General features: G+C 42.4%; 2 protein-coding genes across 2 annotated transcripts; both read right to left on the bottom strand.

The window, feature by feature from the left end:
* Positions 1–13,055: 13,055 nt before the first annotated feature.
* LOC142803355 (neprilysin-1-like) lies at positions 13,056–15,180 on the bottom strand. The gene is made up of 2 exons (XM_075888469.1): positions 15,046–15,180; positions 13,056–13,546 (listed from the first exon to the last, which is right to left on the bottom strand). Exons 1-2 carry the CDS (start codon positions 15,166–15,168, stop codon positions 13,208–13,210), a joined length of 462 nt encoding a protein of 153 aa, XP_075744584.1. The 5' UTR covers positions 15,169–15,180; the 3' UTR covers positions 13,056–13,207.
* Positions 15,181–15,524: 344 nt separating this feature from the next.
* LOC119159402 (endothelin-converting enzyme 1) lies at positions 15,525–22,672 on the bottom strand. The gene is made up of 4 exons (XM_075888040.1): positions 22,365–22,672; positions 21,190–21,387; positions 16,910–17,142; positions 15,525–15,575 (listed from the first exon to the last, which is right to left on the bottom strand). Exons 1-4 carry the CDS (start codon positions 22,399–22,401, stop codon positions 15,525–15,527), a joined length of 519 nt encoding a protein of 172 aa, XP_075744155.1. The 5' UTR covers positions 22,402–22,672.
* Between the last annotated feature and the right edge of the window lie 338 nt (positions 22,673–23,010).

Genomic DNA, 23,010 nt, shown 5'->3' with positions numbered 1-23,010 from the left:
GTGAAAATCAGCTCACGTCCACTGCGAGCCACCACAGTATTCTACCGCTGAGCACGCGGTTGCTTAGGACTCATTCGACAACACGGCTCAAACATGCCGTTTGCAAGCATGCCCTAATAAAGCACGTTATTACCGCAAAAATACAACCAGCCGTCACACAATGCGAATTGCGAATCGAATGGGTAGTCTAATGCGCCAACAGATTAGAATAGCTTGTTATTCGTCACTTATTAGCTGTGGCACATAACCACTTCATGCGTAATTGTTCATCGCTGTCAGCCACTGAATGCAACACAAAATTTGTTACAAGAATGACGAACAATAGCATAGTAAATGCTAGCCTACTGTGCAGAAGTTATGACTACTTATGGGTGCCCAGAAACTGTGCTTTTAGCATTTACCCAAAAAGTGTTTAGGAAAGCCTCTGAAAGAGCACTTTTCGTGTTTTCGCTGTGACTGCATGTGCAGGGCTTTCCCCGCTGGCCTGGCGTTTTTTTTTTCTCTGCGGGACAACACCTTGAGGCAGTCTCGGGCGCTGACGTAGTGTGTCAGCAGCCTGTAATTAGCCTGAATAATTCATAGCCCGAAACTGCCTCAAGGCGTCGCTCCGTAAAGCAAGAAACGGTGCTCATGCACCCTACATTCAGCTCGGCAACCGCGGCTGTACATTCAACTCGGTAATTTAAATCCTATGAACATTACAATTTGAAAGCTTGTCGTTCAACCTTAAAATACAATGCTCCCTAAGACGGTGATGTAGAAATCTTTGACCATGTGTTTCATAAAGCTCCATTGTTTTTTTATTTAACGAAACCTCAAAGAGAGACAAAATTACGTGCTTGCGTATAGCAGCAAAATGTCACACTTAAACGTGCGTAAGCTGCTTGGAACCACAAAAATTGGAATTGCGACTGAATGAAACACCTGCGCTAAGTTTTGGGATTGAGACGACGACTATGTAGCTTCCATCGACACTGAGGGGTCATCGAATTGTGGTTTGCAAGTGCATGTGGTGTGTGTGTGTGTGTGTGTGTGTGTGTGTGTGTGTGTGTGTGTGTGTGTGTGTGTGTGTGTGTGTGTGTGTGTGTGTGTGTGTGTGTGTGTGTGTGTGTAAGCGTGCGTGCGTGCGTGCGTGCGCGCGTATGTGTGTGTGTGTGTGTGTGTTGCAGTAGCAGCAGAACTGTCACCATGAACTGCTGGGGAGGTTCACATGTTGACCTATGAAAGGGTGGTGGACCTCTCGCCAATTCACAAGGTGAGCAGTTGTAGCATTATGGGCATTCAACAACTCATTTTGCAATAGGCATTCATTGATACCTTGAAACAGGCAATAACACCGGCACAATCAGTTGTTTCTTTAGGGCACAGTTGAACCATGCACCGAGAGTCCAAGCTGACTAGCAATAGAAAAGACGATTCCTGCAAGACCATGTCGCGCTAACGTGGTATACTGCGAGGCTGAAGCTCAACTTTGCTTCATTTTTTAATAAATATGCTACTTTTTATGTTGAATGAAGTGGCATGGTTTTTTCTTTTATGACATGAACAATCGTTCAGCAGCGAATTTTCGAAGCTTCGCCACAAGAGGTGATATGTCCAATGTTTACCATTTCAAAGATAGCTAGTGTATTATGTACCACAGTTGATTCATTTTGATATTTTCTTCGTATAGGTAACTTTTTGTCGTTCAAGACATTTCTACATATCATCATCATCATCATCATCATCATCAGCCTGACTACGTCCACTGCAGGACAAAGGCCTCTCCCATGTTCCGCCAGTTAACCCGGTCCTGTGCTTGCTGCTGCCAATTTATACCCGCAAACTTTTTAATCTCGTCTGCCCACCTAACCTTTTGTCTCCCCCTAACCCGCTTCCCTTCTCTGGGAATCCAGTTAGTTACCCTTAATGACCAGCGGTTATCCTGTCTACGCGCTACATGCCCGGCCCATGTCCATTTCCTCTTCTTTATTTCAACTATGATATCCTTAACCCCCGTTTGTCCCCTAATCCACTCTGCCGTCTTCTTGTCTCTTAAGGTTACACCCACCATTTTTCTTTCCATTGCTCGCTGCGTCATCCTCAATTTAAGCTGAATCCTCTTTGTAAGTCTCCAGGTTTCTGCTCCGTAGCTATGTACCGGCAAGATACAGCTGTTATATACCTTCCTCTTGAGGGATAGTGGCAATCTACCTGTCATAATTTGAGAGTGCTTGCCAAACGTACTCCACCCCATTCTTATTCTTCTAGTTATTTCAATCTCGTGGTTAGGCTCTGCGGTTATCACCTGCCCTAAGTAGACATAGTATACATATACACCTGTCTAAAGCCAAGGTATTAGGCTAGTAAGGGTGAATAAATTGAGAATTAGAATTATTGTTTATCATTATATCCGCCTGTGATTTCCAAAGTGTTACTATGCAATCTGAAACTTAGATAAAGTAATTTCCCCTAGTACTTATTCAAAAACAAGGCTTAGATTTTCATTAGCTTAACCACTTGAAAGCATATACGGGGGTCTTTTGAACTCACAGAATCGATTTCTTTTATATGTGAAGTTTAACGTGTGAAAACTACCATATCATTATGAGAGACGCCGTAGGAGAAGGCTCGAGAAATTTCGACCACTTAGGGTTCTTTGATGTGCACCCAAATTTTTGTGCATGGGCCTTCAACATTTTCACCTAATTCATAAAATTAGTATTACCACCAGTGGTCAGAAAAAGTTAACAGCAGGTAGTGCACTTCATTGAAGGGGCAGAGAGGAGGCTTAAGCGTAAAGCGAAGCATTTTTACGTCGTCAACATGGAGAATAGAACTGCAAAAACAGCTGAGGAGTACTTTCGTTAGCACACGCTATCGTGATACCTGTGATGTTGAATGGGTGAAGTAAGTGACGGCATTGCAGTTCTGTATCAGAGCTGCGGTGGACTTGCGTCTGAAGAGGCGTGGTAGCAACACTGCGGCTTGGGCATCGGCTTGAAAATAGATGCATGTTTCAGTAGTTTGTGTAGCTGCCATCTCCTAGCAAGGAAACACTCGACTAAGTTTCATGTCAGGTTGAAAAAGTGAGACAAGGTCCAAGAGAAGAAACCCCATTGCGGACTGCGTATTCTAGGAGGCGGTGAAAACGACTTTAAATTGAAGATAGCAAGCTTTTGGCTCAGCCCACTTGACTTCTACAGTTTTTAATAGGTTTTCCACCTTGTTGGAAAAACATTATTTGGAAAGTATTGTAACTCTACACATCATTGCGTAAACACATTTTTAAATTGGCATACTATTTTTCCAAGCATAGGTTTCCGACAAAATGTCCTGCGAGAATGCCCTTGAGCCAAAACATTTTATATTTATATTGCATAAAGTCCAGCGCACTTGTGAGGTCATACACTGTTTACGAAAACCATCAAACCATACTCATCACGAGAGCGTATGCTAAAATCACCGTCTGCGCCGCCATTTTGTTGTGAGCCATCTGCGCTTGAAAGCATTGCTTTTGTGGAATTTATCAGGGGTATGAAAACACCAGGTAGCTCGCCCTTTTGGGGCGAGCTACCTGGTGTGCTCATTTTCCTTACGAATTCGACAAGAGCAATTCTTTCGAGCATTGCCTAAAGGAAACAACTGACTGTGCTGCTAATAATGCCTGTATCAAGCTATCATTGAATGCCTATTGCAAAATGAGTTGTTACATGCCCAAAACGCCACAATTGTTCGTCCTACTACTTTTGCTAATGAGCGTACTCAACGCATGACTAAAATAAGACGAATAAGTACATTTGCCCATCTATCTCGCTTCTAGCTACAGACACAACTGCAAAAGCAATGTGTGCAGTAAGTGCGCTTTCGGGTTTTCGTGCTGCATACCTCTTCTCTTTTTTGCGGCATTGTTGGGTGAATAGGCCGATGCGAATGGTGTCACAGCACTGTAAAAGATTAAATAAGTAAAGAAAAGCCCACTTGTACGAACGTCCGCTGCAGCTACCATCCACTGTTTACAAATTTCACTTCACATGACACGTCTGGGTCGTAGTAATCTAAGCTTTCGCGTACGTTACATGGAATTATCAAAATACTTATTCTGAAAAAGGAAAGCGAAACCAGCGTAAAACACACAAAAAACGTTATCATGGCCAGAAGGCGCACTTCTTAGACGGGTCCATGCGAGAGCCTGGTGCACATTCGAAAGCATCTGAGAATTCGGCCATGTTCATTATTGGCACAATGCAGCGGGAGGGGTCTGGGGTGTACTTTTCGTTAACCACATACTGGCTCACGCACACTTTGATGCAATAGCCAATAAAGAAGAGATGCTCGGCAGTAAGGTTGATGCCCGGAAGCGTCACATCCCATTGAACAAGCGGTAAGGAAGTGAAGGCCGCGTAAGAAACTGCGGTGCCAACAAAATCGGCCAAGTTCTCCGAGTCGATGATGCCGTTGAGCCAGCCTGACGGGCTCTCGTCGCCAACTGCAAAAGTTTCATGAAAACACTATGAGCCAGATGCTTATCTACATGTGCAGCTATTCAGCACATAGCATGGGTGCTCATATTCAAGAATATTTTACGAAAACAAATTTACAAAAAAAAACCTTTTGAGCTTTTGCAGATGCATTCAATTTGATTGACAAAAGTAAACAACACTTGACAGAGAGTAGTTGTAAAAAATTTCATACTGGCGCAGTTTAAAAATAACTATGGTGGTAAGATTCTTAAATGCATGCGGTTACAATTGCATGCGAACTGCCAGTCGCACTGTTTGACATTAAATTGTCTACTTGCAGTGATGCTATGGGAACCCAAAAATACTCACTCGTACCTTACGTTATGTTAGCCGTTGTAGTATAAGTCGAGTTCTCCACCTTAAAAACATCCCGCTTTGCCATTTCGGGATTCCGTTTATTTGCATCGTGTACTTCGTTTGCACGGGTGCTGTTAACTACAGCTACTTGCTATATGTCTTCAGAGAAACAAGCTCACCTGTATAAACTATCAAAGAACAAGCGCTCCCCGTTTCGCCTTCATAAAACATAAACTTCGACTGCAAAAATCCAGAGTTCCTTCCTGCAATTACGAATGAGATGCTCGCACAAAAATTAGAGAAACTTTCAACGAGAGGTACGCCCCCCCGTCCCCCTTGAAAGGGCCTTTCAAAGCTGTTGGAAGCATTCATGCAATGACCTCTCCGTCACAGGTATCACTTCACAAATCCACTACCCGATGTTACAATCTGTCAAATACGAGGGGAGTTATACAGGTCTGTCGCATGCTCGAAGACCTTCTCCCCTTCGCTAGACCTAGTGAGTGCACCGAAAGCTACACTGGTGTCAATGGAGGGGGTGCGGGTGTAAAGAAACACTTGTTTTCTTCAAATGATTGCGTGGCCACCGCCAAATTGCGTGACGCTCGCTACTCCGTAGTACAATGTAACAGTTGACTACGTACCAAAATGTAATCAAGGTACCACCAGAAGAAACCATGAACAGCTCCTATCTAGCACATCATTCTCACTTTCGGAACCAGGAATCTCCCCAGCTCGCTAGACGCAGGATACCTGAAGATCAATGTCAGACCATACATACCGAACCTGAGGTGCTGATTTGAGTGCCAAAGGTTCAATCATGCATCACAGTCATGCAAAGGTAAAGCCACATGTGCCAAGTGCAGTGCGAGTGGCCACGCGGCTGAGAACTGTAAAGCATCCCCATGTGGTGTCAACTGGTGGAGTAAGAAGAACGAGGTGATTGCGCTCACCTTAAAGGAAAAAATTTCAAGTTTCGAAGCGAGGAAGAGCCTTGGAATCTTACCTCGGAGAAGCTTTGCCAGCGTGGTGTGCAGCAGAGGTTAGCGCAACGACAGCCTCAGGAGCCTACAGGTTCTACGATCAGTGGTCCTGTAGTACCTCCACCTGCCCCCTAGGTGGTAGCGGCGACTGCTGCTTCATCACCATCAAGCCAAGCGGGCCTGTAGACCCCATCTGTTCAGGGACCACGACTCAATCGAACACCAAGGCTTAAGAGAAGCGCCTCAGTGCCCAGCTCTCGATCATCCTCCGCCTTCGACAAGGCTATGAAGGTCGATCGAAATACCATGGCGACGCGAAAAGAGCAGCGCTCGCTGGAGCACGCTAAAACACGAAAAATCCTCCTGAACGAAAAAAATGGACGTGTAACCTGAGTGGTTACCACTCTCGCTAACGATATGCATCTGTCCCCAACACACACATGTCACCATCATTTTTTTACAATCACTTACCTAAACGAACCTCTTTTTTTTTATATCACCATGGCTTTATTAATTATACAGTGGAGTTGTAGAGGCCTGATTCACAATTTATATGATGTCAAAGACATTATGAATACGTTCTGGCCTGTTGCTTTCTGTCTTTAGGAAACTAATCTAGGTCCAAAAAACACAGACTTTCTTAGAGGGTTAAACATTTTTCGAAAGGATTGTGAAGATGCCAACCGACTGTCGGGAGGAGACGCCATCGTTGTGAAAGGCGTCATTTACACTCGAGACATCGCATTAGACACCTCTCTTGTGGCAGTTGCAGTTAGTTTCATAGCGCACAAAATCATCTCCATCTGCTATGTTTACGTTGACGCTCATTAGCATGTAACTTGAGGTCTTAATGACACAACTCGCAAAACCATTTGTTTTAGCAGGTAATTTTAACGCCGATGATTCGCTATGGGACAGTGACAAAAAGACTGAAGAGTACAAATAATTCAGGTTTTTAGTTTGTCGAACAACATCTGTTTTTTTTTTTTTTGAACTCTGGTGCACCAAACTACTTTTCATCAGGCCCATGCAAGTTCAGCTGCCTCAATTTAGCGTTTTGCTCGCCATCCGTTTTTAATGATATTAAGTGGAAAGTGCTGGAAGCTTCGTAGGTCAGGAATTATTTACCCGCAATCATCAAAGTATACCACCCACATTACCGACGATTACCTCGAAACCACGCCACTGGCTAATTCATCTTGCGGACTGACCCCTGTTCCGGGAGAGTGCGAAACTAGAACACATCCTGTCGCAGAAAACGAGCATCGATGAAGTAAACGACAAAATCACTGAGTTCATAATAGCAGACGCAGTAAAAACAATACCGCAATCGTCAAATCATGTTAAAAAAATTGAAATGTGTGGTAGAGAAGTGAATGTACCGAATCAAACGAAGCTACGAAATAAAGCTTAGGGCATCCCTAAGAGTTACCTTACGTACAGCTACCTTATGAACTTTAAACAGGCTAAAGCCAAAGCTCGGTATAAACGGAAGCAAGCAGAAAAATAACCTTTGCAGGACTTCATATCAGCTATTAATAGCGCAGTCGCATCCAAAAGATTGTGGGAGTAGCTGAACAAGTTCACTCGCTACTACACATCCTCATTTTTACAAGCTCACACGTACAGATAATAACACAAGAACAAGCGAATGTACTAGGGGAACACTTTTTCAACATTTCCAGCTCAGCTAACTATTCTGATACAGTCCTAAAACACAGAAAGCCTGCAGAAAAGCAGAAACTGCCTCTTACAGGTGCATCGCACGAAGCCTCTAATAACCCTTTTACATTACAGTAACTAAACATCGTGCTAACCATTGGTAAAAGCATGGCAGTGGGTCCTGATCGCCGCCACTATTCTATGCTAGCACACTCTCCGAAGCCTCCAAGAAAGTTATACTTACAATATTCAACATGTTATGGCGATTCGATACAATGCCAAAACAGTGGAAAATACTACAGTACTTTCATTTCTGAAAGTGGTTAAGACCTCAACCTCTGCGAGCAGCTACGGACAAATCGCTCTCACCAGTTCTCTAGCAAAACCGTAAGAAAACATTATGAACAGCTGGCTGTCTTTCATCCTTTGATCGAGAGACTTGGTAGATAATTATCAATGCGGATATAAGAAAAGCTGTTCAACCACTGACCACCTCGTTCGACTGGAGCATGAAATACGAGAAGCATTTTGATACAAGCAGTACTGTTTCACTGTTTTCTTCGACTTAGAGAAGGCGTATGACACCACGTGAAGAAACGGAATTCTGCGAGACCTCACCAATCTAGGAATTCATGGTAAAATACTAAGCTACCTATCAAACTTTATGACCGAGAGAACATTTCAGTTGCGTTTGGGCACTGTGCTTTCGCGTACATTCCTCCAGGAAAAAGGCGTACCACAGGGCTGCGTTCTCAGCACAACGTTGTTCATAGTAAAAATGATTTGGAATTATCAGGCCATACCACACAGTTATGCTCTCGCTATAGGTTGATGATCTACAGATTGCTTCCCGTGGATCGAACTTAACAACCTGCGAGAGGCAACTCCAACTTACCATAAACAAATCAGCAAATTGGGCTGACATAAATGGTTTACGATACTCAACGCAAAAGACTGTCTCTGTCTTATTTGCAATGAAAAGAGGACTACTTCCTGACCCAGTTCTGACACTAAACAATGTAACAGTTACTATAAAACCCGAACACAAATTTCTAAGCGTCACATTCTACAGTAAACGTAGCTTTCTGACTTATATAGTACACTAAAAATCAAGGCAACTAAAGCCCTTAATATACTAAAGATATTGTCCCGTAAGCACTAGGGTTCTGACCGACTATGCCTACTCAAGACTATCGCTCTGTTTTACGCAGTGTTTGTGACTACGGGTGTGTTGTTTACGGCTCGGCAAGAGTCTTACATCCGGCGTCTTGACCCGGTACACAATCTCGGTCTGCGTTTATCCAATGGCACCTATAGAACTTCTCCACTTCAGAGTTTATACGTAGACTGTGATGAACCTCCACTGTACCAGCGTCCGGTACTTTTAACGCTCTCGTATGTTTTAAGAATCAGAACACTGACTCAACATATTTGTCATGACCTCGCAACAAAACTTTATTCACACTTTTGCTACTCTAACAAGCCACAATCTAGTAAACCGCTGATTTTACGTTTTGAAGAACACTGCCGTGCATACGATATTTATAATGACGTTATAATATCGCCACAAAACCACCAAGACTGCCTCCGCGGTCTGACCTGATTCATATTTGTGATTTCTCGCTAACCCACTTGAAGAAAAACACACCCCGCCAGATCACATAATTCAAGAGTTCCACATACCTCAAGATAAATACAAAGGCTATATGCAAGTTTATATGCATGGCTCAAAAGCTGAAACCCACGTGGGCGTCGATATTGTGATGGAGGAAAGCGCTGTCAGTATTAGAGTGCCTCAACTCAAATTCGTTTTCAGGGCCGAAGTTTATGCCTTATGGGAAGCAGTGTGAGAAATCATCACTGGCAAACACAAAAAAGTAGTCATATACACTGATTCATTAAGTTAACTGAAAGCGCCGTATATAAAATATGACTGTGAACCACTACTTCTAACCACTTCTTCAGTATTCTAAATATGATTGCATCAAACAGTGACAGCGTGATTGTTCGTTTCTGCTGGGTGCTAAGTGATGGAGGGATACCAGGTAGCGAGAAGGCAGACGAATGCGTCTCACTAGCAGCGCAAAAGGTCTTTAAAGAAATCAGTATTCTCTTCAAAGACATCCATCCTATTATTTGTCTAGCGTTTTCATCGAAATGGCAAAGACTGTGGGACTCCTGCACAAACAATAATCTGCACCTGGTGAAGCCCAAAGTAGCCAAATGAAAAACGTGCCGTCATCAACAACGTTACCTTGAAGTCATTCTATGTACACTTAGAATTGGTAACACGCACTTCACACACAACGTTTTGCTTAGAAACAAAGACATGCCGCAATGTCAGACATATCTACAGCCATCAACAGTCATACATATTCCCATTATGTGTCTGTACATCGAAACAGAAAGAAAGAAGTACTTCAGAGCACTATATAAACATCCCAAACGTTTGCACCCGAGTCTATTTCAAGAAGATGATCCACTTGTTTCTTTGTCAAATGTTATCAATTTCTTGAAAGACAGTGGGTTTTTGCATATTATTTGGAATTGCATGCAAAGCAATGCCTATCACGAAGCACCTTGTGTTTGATGCGGCTTAGATTAAGTTCCACTTGTGCCATTAAACCCAAGTTAACTAAATAACTCTAAAACTACATGACAGCCACGCCATTCTCAATACTAAATCTTGAACCAAAGATTGAACCTTCTCAGTCTCAAGTATGCACCATTAAAAAAATTGCAAAGCAATATTACTTCATTCCTTGTTCTTGAAAAGACACGCAAAAAAGTCATTATTTCCAAAAATTTAATGATTGTCTCAAAATGTGATGCTACCTATTTGCGCACTCCTGATTTTTTTGAAGTCTCTAAGATTGAGTTAAAGAAACATATCAGACCAAAACTACCTTCATTGTGATTTAAAGGGCATTCACAGTTATATAGATGTACTAAGCGTTGTTGTTCATGGTACAACTACGAAAAAAAAATTGCAGATTCCACGTACAGTGGGAATCCTTGATATAGGAAGCACGAATGAGAACTGTTGATATTATTTTAAAATCAACACAACGTTACAAGATGGATGTAAATGATACCATACTTGACTTCAGTGCCATGATTATCATGTTTGGCTGCGGCGTTTACCTTCGTCATCTATTCACGTCACGTGATACCAAATTTAGTATATGTGGAGCTAGCGAAACGTACGCGAGTATGCTATAAGCGTGGTGTGCTGTCATGCTTGGACACGACACGCGTGTCAGGATTATCAAGCTTTCACTAGTCATATATTTCGTCATCATTTGACGTCACGTAACACCAAATTTCGTATATGTGTAACTAGCAAAATGGCCGCAAGCGCATTATGAAGGGCCCAAAATACTCCAATGTAGCGTTGATGCGCGCGCATGCTGAGCACAGCGACGCTACGTTAGCAGAACGCGAGCACTCTATAATCTGGCACAAGGCGCAACCAGCATCCGTCGGCGCGGCTCGACGGCAACCGGCGCAAAATGCGACATGCTGCATTTCGTGCCGTTGCGTTACCCAGACAACACTGCGTCTCCCTCTTTTCGTGACGGAGGGATGCCGGGCGTGCTAAAACGCGCATGCGTCAAAGCAACGCAGTGCGGCACGCGCCTGCGAGTATATGGCAGGACCGCTGCCTGGCGTGGCAACACCAGCGTGACGCAACGAAATGAACGCCAGCGAGCACACGCACCGCGTCACGTCGAAAAGTAATGGTGTCTTCAATGTTGCATGTAGTCGAGTTCTCACATGACAGGCATTTCATGATTATCATATTTGCACCAGGCACATACCTTCGTCATTCATTGGCGTCATGTATTACCAAGTTTGGTACATGTGAAGCTAGCCAAACGGCCGTGAGCGCATCAACAGCGTAGCACGTAGTCATGTTGTTACATGACACGCATCTCATGTTTATCATGCTTGCACCAGTATCATACCTTCGTCATCCATTCACGTCCCGTAAAACCAAAATTGGTATAAGTGAAGCTAGCGAAACGGCCGCCTGCGCATCATCAGGGTGGCATGTAGCCATGTTGTTACGTGACACGCATTTCATGATTATCATGTTTGCACCAGTAACATAACTTCTTCATCCTTTTACGTACTGTAATACCAAATTTGGTATATGTGGCACTAGCGAAACGGCCGCGAGCGCATCATGAGTGCGGCATGTAGTCATGTAGTTATATAACACATGTCATGATTTTCAGTTAGGGTCTGTCGCTTGTGTTCGCCATGCAATCATGCTATACCAGTTTTGCAACATGCCATGTGAACGAAACCAGCGCAAGAGCTGCTGGACCATGAAATGTAAATCATGACAGTCATGACATGTCATGATTTTCTTGTTAAAACTAGTCCAGTATGTTCTTCATACAGTTATGTTATGCCATACAAAGTGTGGTATCGATACCATTATCGAAACGGCTAGGAGAGCTTAAAATAGTAGGCAGCTAGATAGATAGATAGATAGATAGATAGATAGATAGATAGATAGATAGATAGATAGATAGATAGATAGATAGATAGATAGATAGATAGATAGATAGATAGATAGATAGATAGATAGATAGATAGATATATAGATAGATAGATAGATAGATAGATAGATAGATAGATAGATAGATAGATAGATAGATAGATAGATAGATAGATAGATAGATAGATAGATAGATAGATAGATAGATAGATAGATAGATAGATAGATAGATAGATAGATAGATAGATAGATAGATAGATAGATAGATAGATAGATAGATAGATAGATAGATAGATAGATAGATAGATAGATAGATAGATAGATAGATAGATAGATAGATAGATAGATAGATAGATAGATAGATGAATGGACGGATGGATGGATGGATGGATGGATGGATGGATGGATGGATGGATGGATCGATGGACAGACGGACGGACGGACGGACGGACGGATGGATGGATGGATGGATGGTTGGATGGATACGCTCAAAGTCACCGAAGTTAACTAAGAAATGCTTTGCATTTAAAAGAGCTGTCACTTATCACGAGGACGCAGCCGAGCGTTCGTGCAGTACGGATACGAGCGCTCGTGCAGTACTCAGTCATTTTCGTTCACTCGTTTTGCGAATATGACTAAACGCACCGCACCATTTCTCAGGGCTTTCTGAAAGCAGCTCCTCATTATATCGCCAAGACAAATTTGGACACACCGATACTGAATTGTTATATACTGCAGCCTTTAAAACAACGGTACCCAATTGGGTACCCAGGAGGCGCGAAGGTTAAAACCCACAGCAGCCAAAAAAAAAGTGAGAAGACGAAATGAAAAAGTGATGTTTCTTTTATCCTTTCATCGACGTTAGCAGTAAGGAAGTGCTCAGACAGAACCAAAACTTAACTTCAATTCATCTTTAACATTCTACGGATGGGAACATGCACGCTAACGAAGGTGTTCACAGTACCGAATTTTCTGACCCCGCTGATGGCCAGGCCATCTATTCAGGCACGATTATGACAATGTAAGACAGTTCAGTGACGATCGGTGATTTGTTAGTATTGGTAGCAACGTTTTTAAGGACTCATTATCAAGAGCACCTATTTGTAGAGGCCCTGAAATCTAAACTATTTATTGTCACTTTTGTAGACCTATTTAGTTCCATCTTCAAAAAACTGTTATCTTTATTCCCGTCAAAATGTAAAGAAAGTGCGTTTGAAACAAAATTATAGAGCGAAAAAGAAGTCCATCATTTGTTACCAAAAGGCGCACTTCTCGCGTGGATTCATCGGAGATCCTGGCGCGCAGCCAAAGGCACGGGAAAACTCCGGCATGTTCATCAAAGGCACTATGCACCTCGAGCGGAGTGGCGCGTACCGTTCTTCTAACGTTGTACGCTCAGCGCACCATTTCACACAATGGTTGATGAAGAACAAGCGTTCTGTTGATATGTCGAGGTTGACTAATTTTACGTCCTTGTACTTTTGGGGCGACGACGAGTAGGCAGCATACGCAACCATGGTCCCCACAAGGTCAGCCAGATTCTCCGAGTCCACCGTGTCGTTCAAGGTTTCGTGCTGGCCGCTCAAGGACAGCTGGAAGTAAACGGTAAGCATTTAGACTCCAACTCATGCTGATCAAAGTAAAATAGCAGTGTCGTTCACTTATCTCGTCAGATATATAGAACATCACTTTTATTTCCCTTCAGTACTCTACCCTTTGTTTGACGTGGATCGTTCCACATGCGCTGTTGTACGGTCATCTGATGAACACCTCTGATAGTTGAAAGAACTTTTGATGTCCCAAGCCTCCTAACACTTACCTAAAGTGCATACTGTTTTGGTAGACAGCATGTTGTGTCGCACATTACGGGCACAAACAAAATACCATTATTATCCTTATAAGTGGAGCTGCTGGCTCTATGAAGGGGTTAAATAAGTTTCTTTGTTTTTTAGTCGAAGTCAAGAGTGACCTACAGGCTGGGGTAGGTTTTGTGCCGATATATATTTCTTCCCGCAAAAGATAAGTAACAAAAGTTAGCTTCAGATAAACAACATTCGCTGATCTCGCGTTGTTTTGAAGCGGTTTCGAAACCGACAACCAGATTTGCTCACAAAATGTGATATCATAAATGTACCTTCTACAATGAAACTACCTTGTCTGTCGACATGGTGCTTCGGTTTCCTTACTTATAAATATGCGATTTTTATAATTTAGCTGGCAAATTAGCGGATTCCGAACTTCCAGGTCGTTGTTATATTGCTAAGTGCGAAACATCAGCCGATAGGTCGTTGTTGATTTAGCATTTCGACAATTAACATCGAATATATTACTATTTATTGACAAGCACATTTGAGAGCACAAACACGTTTATTGACATATAGACATCCAGCACAACAGCCCTGAAATACAGCACGTAAGACGCTGTTGTGAATGGTCACTTTCAAGCAGGTGTGGTAATATCGCCACAAAGTTTCTAGTCAGTTTATCGTAGTTCCGAGCACGCGAATATCAAACTTTTTTAACGCACATTCAGAATATTCATTTCCTACTTTTTTACATATCTCCAGCAGGCAAAACAACGTAATAGGAGTTTGTCTTTTGAAGTAATCATGCCATGACAGCAGGCGAAATCGCTACAACGTTAACCACGTTGAACTGAAAACAGCAGACTGGAAATAGCTGCATGTACCAGATATGCAGATCTAATGCGATGTACGAGAGTGTTTATTTTACTGATTCTTATTTAACGCAGTGCAGGCGCTGTCCACCACACCAACTTAGAAAGCATTTTGACAGCTATTTAAAAGTTGTCAACGTTGTTGTGGTTCATTGGTTTTATTCTCTCTGTGACGCTGCAGTGCTACAAAATACAAGCAAATATTAGCAAAATTGTAAGTGCGCCGTGAAATTTCGCAGAGATAGTTTGACCGCATGAAGCGTACCTTACTCACAACTACAAATATCGAGCATTTTGTACCCTAAAATGTTGCAGAAACATCTTCTTCAGACACAAAAATCATAAATTTTCATACCAACGTTTCATGGCCAAATAGACGCATTCTAAAGAGACGTTAAAATAAATCATACTCACAACAGATTTATGCGAGTGCCTCAAGCAGAGCGCCCTTTTAGTGTACTCCTTCACGAACTCGCTCGTGAGAATTGTTTTGTTGTGTTTATTCACTTGTATTCCGTCGACGTCGAATGCGTGCATGATTTCGTGTGCTATTATCTGTGATTAGGAAAACGTAGAAGAGGAAACGAGAAAAATAATTTGTAGAATGGTGCTATTATAATCAGCGTTTGAACGGCTTTCAAATAAAGACCAGCATTGCTTCTAAAAAAAACAGCCGTTGTTTTCCTATACTCTCCGATGCCGTGATCGTAGTCAACGCGAGAAACGCCACACTCCTTAACGACCAATACAGGCTCGCGTTCATGCAGAACTTGCATTTTCCTCCGAAACGCTGAGAACTGACATTCAGAGATGTACGCGGAGAAACCGATGAAGACGTTCGCTCTCCACCATCTTGGAGTTTGTGGAGGGGACCGAAAAATGAACGCCTACGATTAAGCGCACTCAACTTGCTCGACAGTATCTTCGCTATCGGCAAACGGCACCTAAAGTGTTTTTGCACAAATCTATTGCACAGTATTTGTTACACGAATTGAGGTAATGTTTGGTTGACTCATTTATTCCGCAGAAAGGACACTGAGGGGAGGCTGCAAGACCTGCTCTGTGTAAATATAAATTTAGCTGCGAAACTCGACAACACAAACTAGTGATTACGACTTCCAATCCTTTAGTTGGACATATTTTACTATGGCAATGATACACGAAGTGCTTAAATTTTGATGTGGCCGTTAGTGAAGGTGAGGTAAATTTCTGTAACAGTACTTTCTTTCTTAATGTAGTGCCTGTTAAGAATTCGGATGCCAGTTATACCTCAATAACAGGCCCTTTAAAGTTAAGTTTACCACCACATCTGGCACTTCATTCGTAAATAGGTCCTTGTGTCCTCGAATCAAGACCAATTTGATCTTTTGGAGATTCGGGGGGACTACGGTAAAAATATTACTCTGAAAGCACTCTGAGCTTTCAAGCTCTTGTTTGCAGTGAGAGAGGCACATACTGATAGCGAATATGTCAAAATTACTGCCGAACGTACTGCGGCCGTTATTTTACAGAGAGCTAGAATTTTCGCAAAAACTTGTGCTCCAAAAGTGGAACAAAATCTCAAAGGTTAAGGGAAGAAGACAAGCCTAGCATAGGAGAAAAATGACAATTCCACATTTTCCTTCGCTTTGTGACACATCTGTCGCTATGGCTGCTTGTATTGACATACGTTCCACGTAATCTCTTAATATAGCTTTTGGAAACGGAGTAGTATAAATAAATATATAGATGAAGATATCATTAATTTATATTTTAACAGCATTGTTAGTGGTAGTGATTAAAAGTAGAGAATTACTTTCAACGCCTGCTTTATCAAAAAACGCTGTTTACCCTGAATTTAAGGCTCCGAAACTCGGCCAGTAATGTTCACAAACAAGTCAGGACGGGCTACTAAAACTATTTTTAAGCGCCTTACTGATGATTCATGCAGTCTCAGAAATGACCGCGTACCTAATAAGAATAATAGGAGTCACAACGTGGATAGCTTTTATAATATTTGCAATCAACACGTGGGTTTTCTCTCGTCCTTTTTCACAGGACCCTATTCGGTGGTACATCTCCCGCACTGCAATAAATAAACGCTACTACTACCTAACACTCGACTTCACCACAACTGCCACGCCAGAACTGAATTTCGCGTAATAAAATTTTGATCATCATCATCATCACGTTGCTCGCGACGGAGGGCCCATTCTTAGTGTCATTGCCAGGATGAGGTACACAGTGAAACTGAATCGAGCGGGACAGTGAAATTTTCGCTTTAAAAATTGGTACTCACCATTCCAAGCCCACCGTAATTGAGGGCGATTGGCCCGTCCAAATACAAGAATGGACTCTGCATTATGCCTGGGGATACGACAATATCGTTGTAGGGTATTATGTAGAAACCGTTGGGTGCAGCCTCGTTGTACAGCAAAGCATTTTGGTCAGTCCAAGTATAGTGAGAAGATAAAGACAGCACCTTCATCCACGTGGGGAAAAAAGGTTCCTGTGGTGCGTCTGGATAAGGCCCTGCGATAGCCGATCAACAATACGTTCTTACGATAATCTTGGTCACTCACAATGAACACACTAAGCATACAAAAACCTTTGACTGGGTTTTCATCAATGAATGTTCGCCACTCGAGACGTGACAATCTTTTAAGGGCAATTTATCAAAAATGCACTGCTATTCACCAGCTAGTTAGGGCAGCCGTCAAATTAGGCATAATTCAAGGAACCTATACTTGTTATACCCGTGCCACATGGGCAGAGAAAATGGCATTTACCTCCTAATGCCTTCAGATTGAAGGTCATTCGCGTGGTGCCACACGGATGAACGAAATGGCATTCGCCCAAAAGCCATTCGTCACCTAATGCCATCACCAGAACTCATTCAACTGAGAAATGAGTATTCTCGACGGCACAGCTGATGAAGTAATTGTATAAAACGACATTGATTCGACTGGTAGGAAACTTTTTGCGTATTTTATTTACACTAATCGCTTAAACAACTGCCTAAAAATTTCTCTTCGGCTGGTAGGCGCTGTAAAATAGATAAGCCAGGTGCCATTTTCTTTCTACTCTGCGGATCTGACTAACACGGTCGGTTGCAATGTCTTGAAACAAAGTAACGAACGAAATTGAACGGCAGCGTAATATGCTTATTTATACTTTTACTTATTATCAGATGTGTATGAAGCTTGTAAACGCTTCTTTAATTTTTTATTGCTACTCACTGGATGCTCACGAGGAAGGTGCTGCGATCGACATCATCAAGTTAAATGTCATTCGCTTTGGACGTGTAGCAGCGCTGCCGAAAAAAATGTCATTCGGGAACGGAATGCCTTCGCTACCGAATGTCATTTTCTATGACCGTGTGGCACGGTTATTACTCAGATATCATGTTAGTCTGATAGTTTCTTTTCTTTGACGCCAATTGAACTAGAGCAAAGAGATCCAGCGTGTAGTTGAAATTTTCCTACTTGAAGGTTAAAGTTTCTTTGCTTGAAAAGACAGAACGTCACATGTGGCTTTAAGATGTGGACTGGAGTTTTTAGGATAATGCACGAAATTTTACATTTTAGGCGTGGGGAACGATTGTTGCAACTGTATTTCTGGGGGGAAACAACTACAATCATCAAAACTGGAGTACTAATCAAACGTTGCCGAAGTCCTTCTCAACGATGTCTGGAGGATTAGAGCAAATATGTTTTACAATTCTTAGGCGATGAGTGTAATATAATCTTTAAAAATTACTGGAAGTTATACAGTATTAAAATATAAAAGTAATACACACAATAAAGGGATAAAGTGTGGTGTATGTGTGTAGTCGTTACTGCCAAGAAAAAGCAGCCGTGCTGTTATGCCTCACATTTGCATTCGGCAATATCACGCTCAACACACGAGGTGTGTCGTCCATATCTCAACCATCGCGTGAAAAATGTCACATCATATCAACGAAGTGACTGATGATGACTGGGGCGAAGCTCCAGAAAAATTCCTCAGTAAAGCTAGATTCACACGAGCACATGGAGAAGGGATTGTTCCAGCGGACAGCGCATTACAAGACGCACACATGGTGAGAACCCCTGACCCTCACACTAAGTATATTCTAGACACTATACCCGCGCCAACCAGCCTCCTCCAATTGTGCAACTGATCTAAATGCATTAGGTATGAAAAGTGGTTTCAAAGAGAGTTTCATCTTGGGGTCATGATGGTAGATCCATCTTGGAATGCCTTCAAGAGGGCATCCCAAGATGGGTTTGTCTGTCTGTCTGTCTCTAAGAAGCTTCGTCCATAAAACCACTAACGCCATCGAGTGATAATCATTCCAAGGATGGATGGATGGATAGATGGATGTGGCTGTACCCTTTAGATCGGGCGGCGGCTAACGCCACCTAGCCGTAATATTTAGTGAACTAACCATTACATTTATCTTTTTTTTCCCTTTAAATAATGAAATTGAGGATTCGTACTTCGCAGGGAAGGGTTTAATTTTCACTCGTGCCTTGACTTTAGCCACCAATCAGATAACCTCCTTCTAGTTAAGTCTACCCGCTTAAAGTCTATTTTGCCCTCGCTGTCCCTAAATCCCAGCGCTTTGAAAAACTCTGCGCCATCATCCTGAACTATAGGGTGAAGCCCTTTACAGAACATTATCAAGTGTTCGGCAGTTTCTTCTTCCTCTCCACACGCACTGCATACTGTGTCGACCCCTTCGTATTTGGCCCGATATGTCTTGGTTCGCAGTACTCCCGTCCTGGCCTCAAACAGTAGAGAACTACCCCGAGTATTATCATAGATCCTTTCCTTGGCAATTTCCTGCTTAAAGGTTCGATAGATCTCTAGTGCGGACTTCTTAATCATGCCCATTCTCCACATGTCAGTCTCCGTTTCCTTCACTTTTTTCTTAACCGATAGTTCTTTTTGGTTTGGCCACCTGCTGTTTTCTAGGTATTTACCAGTCAACTTCCTGGTTCGCTTCCTCCATTTTGTATCGACATTCTTCATGTACAAGTAGCTGAAAACCTTCCTAGCCCAACGCTCTTCCCCCATTTCTCTCAATCGCTTCTCAAATTTTATCTTGCTGCTAGCTTCCCTGCCCTCAAATGATGTCCATCCCATATCACCTTGTACACCCTGATTTGGTGTATTCCCGTGAGCTCCTAAAGCAAGCCTACCTATTCCACGTTGCTTAATTTCTAATCTTGCTTGAACTTCTGATCTCATGCACAAGACCGCATTGCTGAACGTCAGCCCAGGAACCATGACCCCTTTCCATATTCCTCTCACAACATCATACCTATTGTAATTCCACAGTGCCCTATTTTTCATGACTGCTGCATTCCTGTTACCTTTTGTCGTCACGTATATTTCGTGTTCCCTCAGATACTCGGCCCCATTGCTTATCCATACGCCCAGATATTTGTATCTATCTGTTATCTCTAGCGTGACCTCCTGTATTCTAAGCTCACTACCTTCGTTGTCATAGAAAATCATGACTGCTGATTTTTCCCTACTGAATCTAAAATCTAACCTATCTCCCTTATTACCGCAGATGTCCATCAATCTCTGCAAATCTTCCTTGTTGTTGGCCATTAGCACTATATCATCTGCGTACATTAATGCTGGTAGTGCCTGATCAATAAGTTTTCCTTGTTTGACTAAAGAGAGGTTGAAGCCCAGTCCACTTCCCTCTAATTTTGCCTCTAATCCTTGTAGGTACATCATGAATAATAAGGGTGACAGGGAGCACCCCTGCCTAAGCCCCCGTTTTACCTCTGCAGGCTTGGATACCTGTTTTTCCCACTTTATAACTACCTTGTTACCTTTATATACACCCTTCAAAAGATTAGTGACTACATGTTCCACGCCTATTGTGTCCAGTATTCCCCACAATTCCTCTTGAACCACGCTATCGTACGCTCCCTTGATATCCAAAAATGCTAGCCACAGGGGCCTGTGTTCTTTTTCTGCTATTTCGATGCACTGCGTCAGTGAGAACAGATTGTCTTCCAACCTCCTGTGTTTCCGAAACCCATTCTGCAGTTCCCCCAGCACCCCCTCATCCTCTATCCACGCCTGCAGTCTTTCCTTTATAATCTGCATCGCCAGCCTGTAGACCACTGATGTCACTGTTATAGGACGGTAGTTGTTTATGTCAGCTTTGTCCCCCTTTCCTTTATAGATCATGCTCATCCTGCTAAGTTTCCATCCATCGGGAACTTCACCATCGATTATTATTGTACTCACTGCCTCTCTCAAAGCCTGCTTAGACTTCGAACCTAATGTTTTGAGGACATATACATAGAACGCCATCTGCTGAAGAATTCATGAACTAGAGGTCGCTACATAAATACTACATATAACATGCCACATAAAAACGGAGGTAGGAGCGACCTACAGCCTAAAAAAATTTCCCCGCAAAAAAAAATGTGACGCTGGCTTTTGAACGCGCCAAATTAGTTCTCTCTGGTGGAACCACGTGTCAAGACGTTTGGTTCATTCATTGAAAAAAAAAACTATCTTGTTGAACTGATTGCTTTGCCTTTCATTATATTGATGAAAACTCACGGTAAATCTCTTCGACGAATGCTGGATCTGATCGCTGTCCTTGACTTCCCACGTAGAAGGTCATGTCGATCAACTTGTTGATAAGTTCATCACGAATATCGCGGCCAATCCAGTTTGAGGAATTCAGGGATTTCTCGAAGGCGCTGCGGATTCGATACGCCATGCGTTTTGTCTGGTATATCATGCGTGGTGGAACCACTGTTCGATAAATAGGTATACCAAAGGAACAACTTGCTGCAATCGTATTGTCATGTACACAAAGCAAGACACATTCAATACTAGTAAGATGTTGACCTATGCAGATGATAAGAATATGCAGTGTATAATCTGGCAGAAGCGAGCACAGGACCGAGTTGGGTGCCGAAACATGGGAAAGGCTTTGGTGATTATGCGATGTTGATTATGACCTTTTGGGCGAGTCGGTACATACTCGGAGAAATGCAGCTTACAAGTGTGAGCACTCGCTTGCGTTTTGTGTCTCCTCTCTTCGTCGAACTTGCGCTGTATTTATCTGAGACAGTTAGAACGTATACTATACATAATTTAAAAAGATGGTGTTTCACGGCATACCATAATAATGATCTAGAAAATTTTCAGTACTGATGCGGCTGCGTTCACCAAAATCTTTATACACATCTATGCTTTGTATATTGTATTGATTTGATGCTGTAGGAATGCGAAAATCCTTGCCAATTTATGGCCGACAATACAATAGTCTTAAGATAGTCAGCAATTACGTTAGCTTAGCCTTACAATAAACGAATTTTACAAAGATAATCATTCTTAGATATGACCGTATCACTAAAAAAGAGGTTACAAACGAAAATACAGGGTGTTATTTATTAGACCATTTCGTGCTTCCTTGACCGGCCACACACCTCGCCTTTCCGCATCACAAGGGCCTTGCGAACCGTCTGCTCCGTTTGTGTCAATAAAGCTTCTTGCCGATATAGGCGACACTGATGACCCTAATATGAGATACGCTAGGCTTTCGAAAAGATCTAAAAAAACCTATATTTACCTAGGAAAAATCGAAAGCTGTAAATATGGAAACTTTTAGTTGTTACTGGTTTGTAAACCAGCTAGCAAATATTTTCAGAAATGTCAATTTCGCAAATTTTTGTTTTCAGAGCGTTATCTTAAGACAATCTTACAATAAAAAAAAGTTGACTTACCGGACGTGAAGTAGGAGCTCATGACCGCCAGGTTCATAAATTCCTTTATTTCAGCGTAGCAAGCCGTGTTGGCCGAAACGTAATTGCGAAGCAATCGTGGCACTGTGTACTTGATCAGCTTTCTGTAGAAGCTCCAAGCGACTAGGTATCGCAACCCATCTTTGCCGACAGATTCGCTCTTGAATAGATTTAACAAGATAGTAGTACTTTGCGGTATATGCGAAATTATGTCCGTACTTTTATATATACCATTAGTATATCTGGTGATAAAAGTCCCCCACTCAGCTGCAAACACAGAACAAGCATTACAGTACCATTACAATCACACAATATTAATTTGTTTCATGTTATCTTCATCTAATTATTTACTCTTTGGCTTCTATGGCTGCTATCACATGCCTCCAAATTAATTTCCGTTCATACCTCTATAGGCCAGAGCCTAACTATCTATAGCCCTCTGGCGCCTATGCTGCCAAAGGCGTAGTCTCGAAACAAGACTTCATTTGCCCTGAACTGCCGAAACCTCTATCTCTTGTGCCAAATTTGCATTGCAAGTGGAATCTCTGGGACACGAAAACACGAGAAAGTGCCTGTTCACGCCATTTCAGCACACAAGGAGTCGTCTGCGCACCACTACGTTGTCCAG

The sequence above is a fragment of the Rhipicephalus microplus genome, chromosome 3 (assembly GCF_043290135.1).
Source record: "Rhipicephalus microplus isolate Deutch F79 chromosome 3, USDA_Rmic, whole genome shotgun sequence".
NCBI lineage: Eukaryota > Metazoa > Arthropoda > Arachnida > Ixodida > Ixodidae > Rhipicephalus > Rhipicephalus microplus.
Note: the sequence above shows the minus strand (reverse complement) of the source record. Positions and strands in the feature narration are given on the sequence as shown.

Bases quoted from the DNA above. Each gene is read 5' to 3' on its own strand.
- LOC119159402 (XM_075888040.1), bottom strand. From the start codon at position 22,401: ATGAACCTGGCGGTCATGAGCTCCTACTTCACGTCCG. The intron at 17,143-21,189 runs GTGAGTTTTCAT...CGGCTATCGCAG, and splicing joins ATTCGTCGAAGAGATTTACC to GGCCTTATCCAGACGCACCA. The intron at 15,576-16,909 runs GTGAGTACCAAT...AAAACACTTTAG, and splicing joins ATTACGGTGGGCTTGGAATG to GTGCCGTTTGCCGATAGCGA.
- LOC142803355 (XM_075888469.1), bottom strand. From the start codon at position 15,168: ATGCACGCATTCGACGTCGACGGAATACAAGTGAATAAACACAACAAA. The intron at 13,547-15,045 runs GTGAGTATGATT...GTTTACTTCCAG, and splicing joins GGCACTCGCATAAATCTGTT to CTGTCCTTGAGCGGCCAGCA.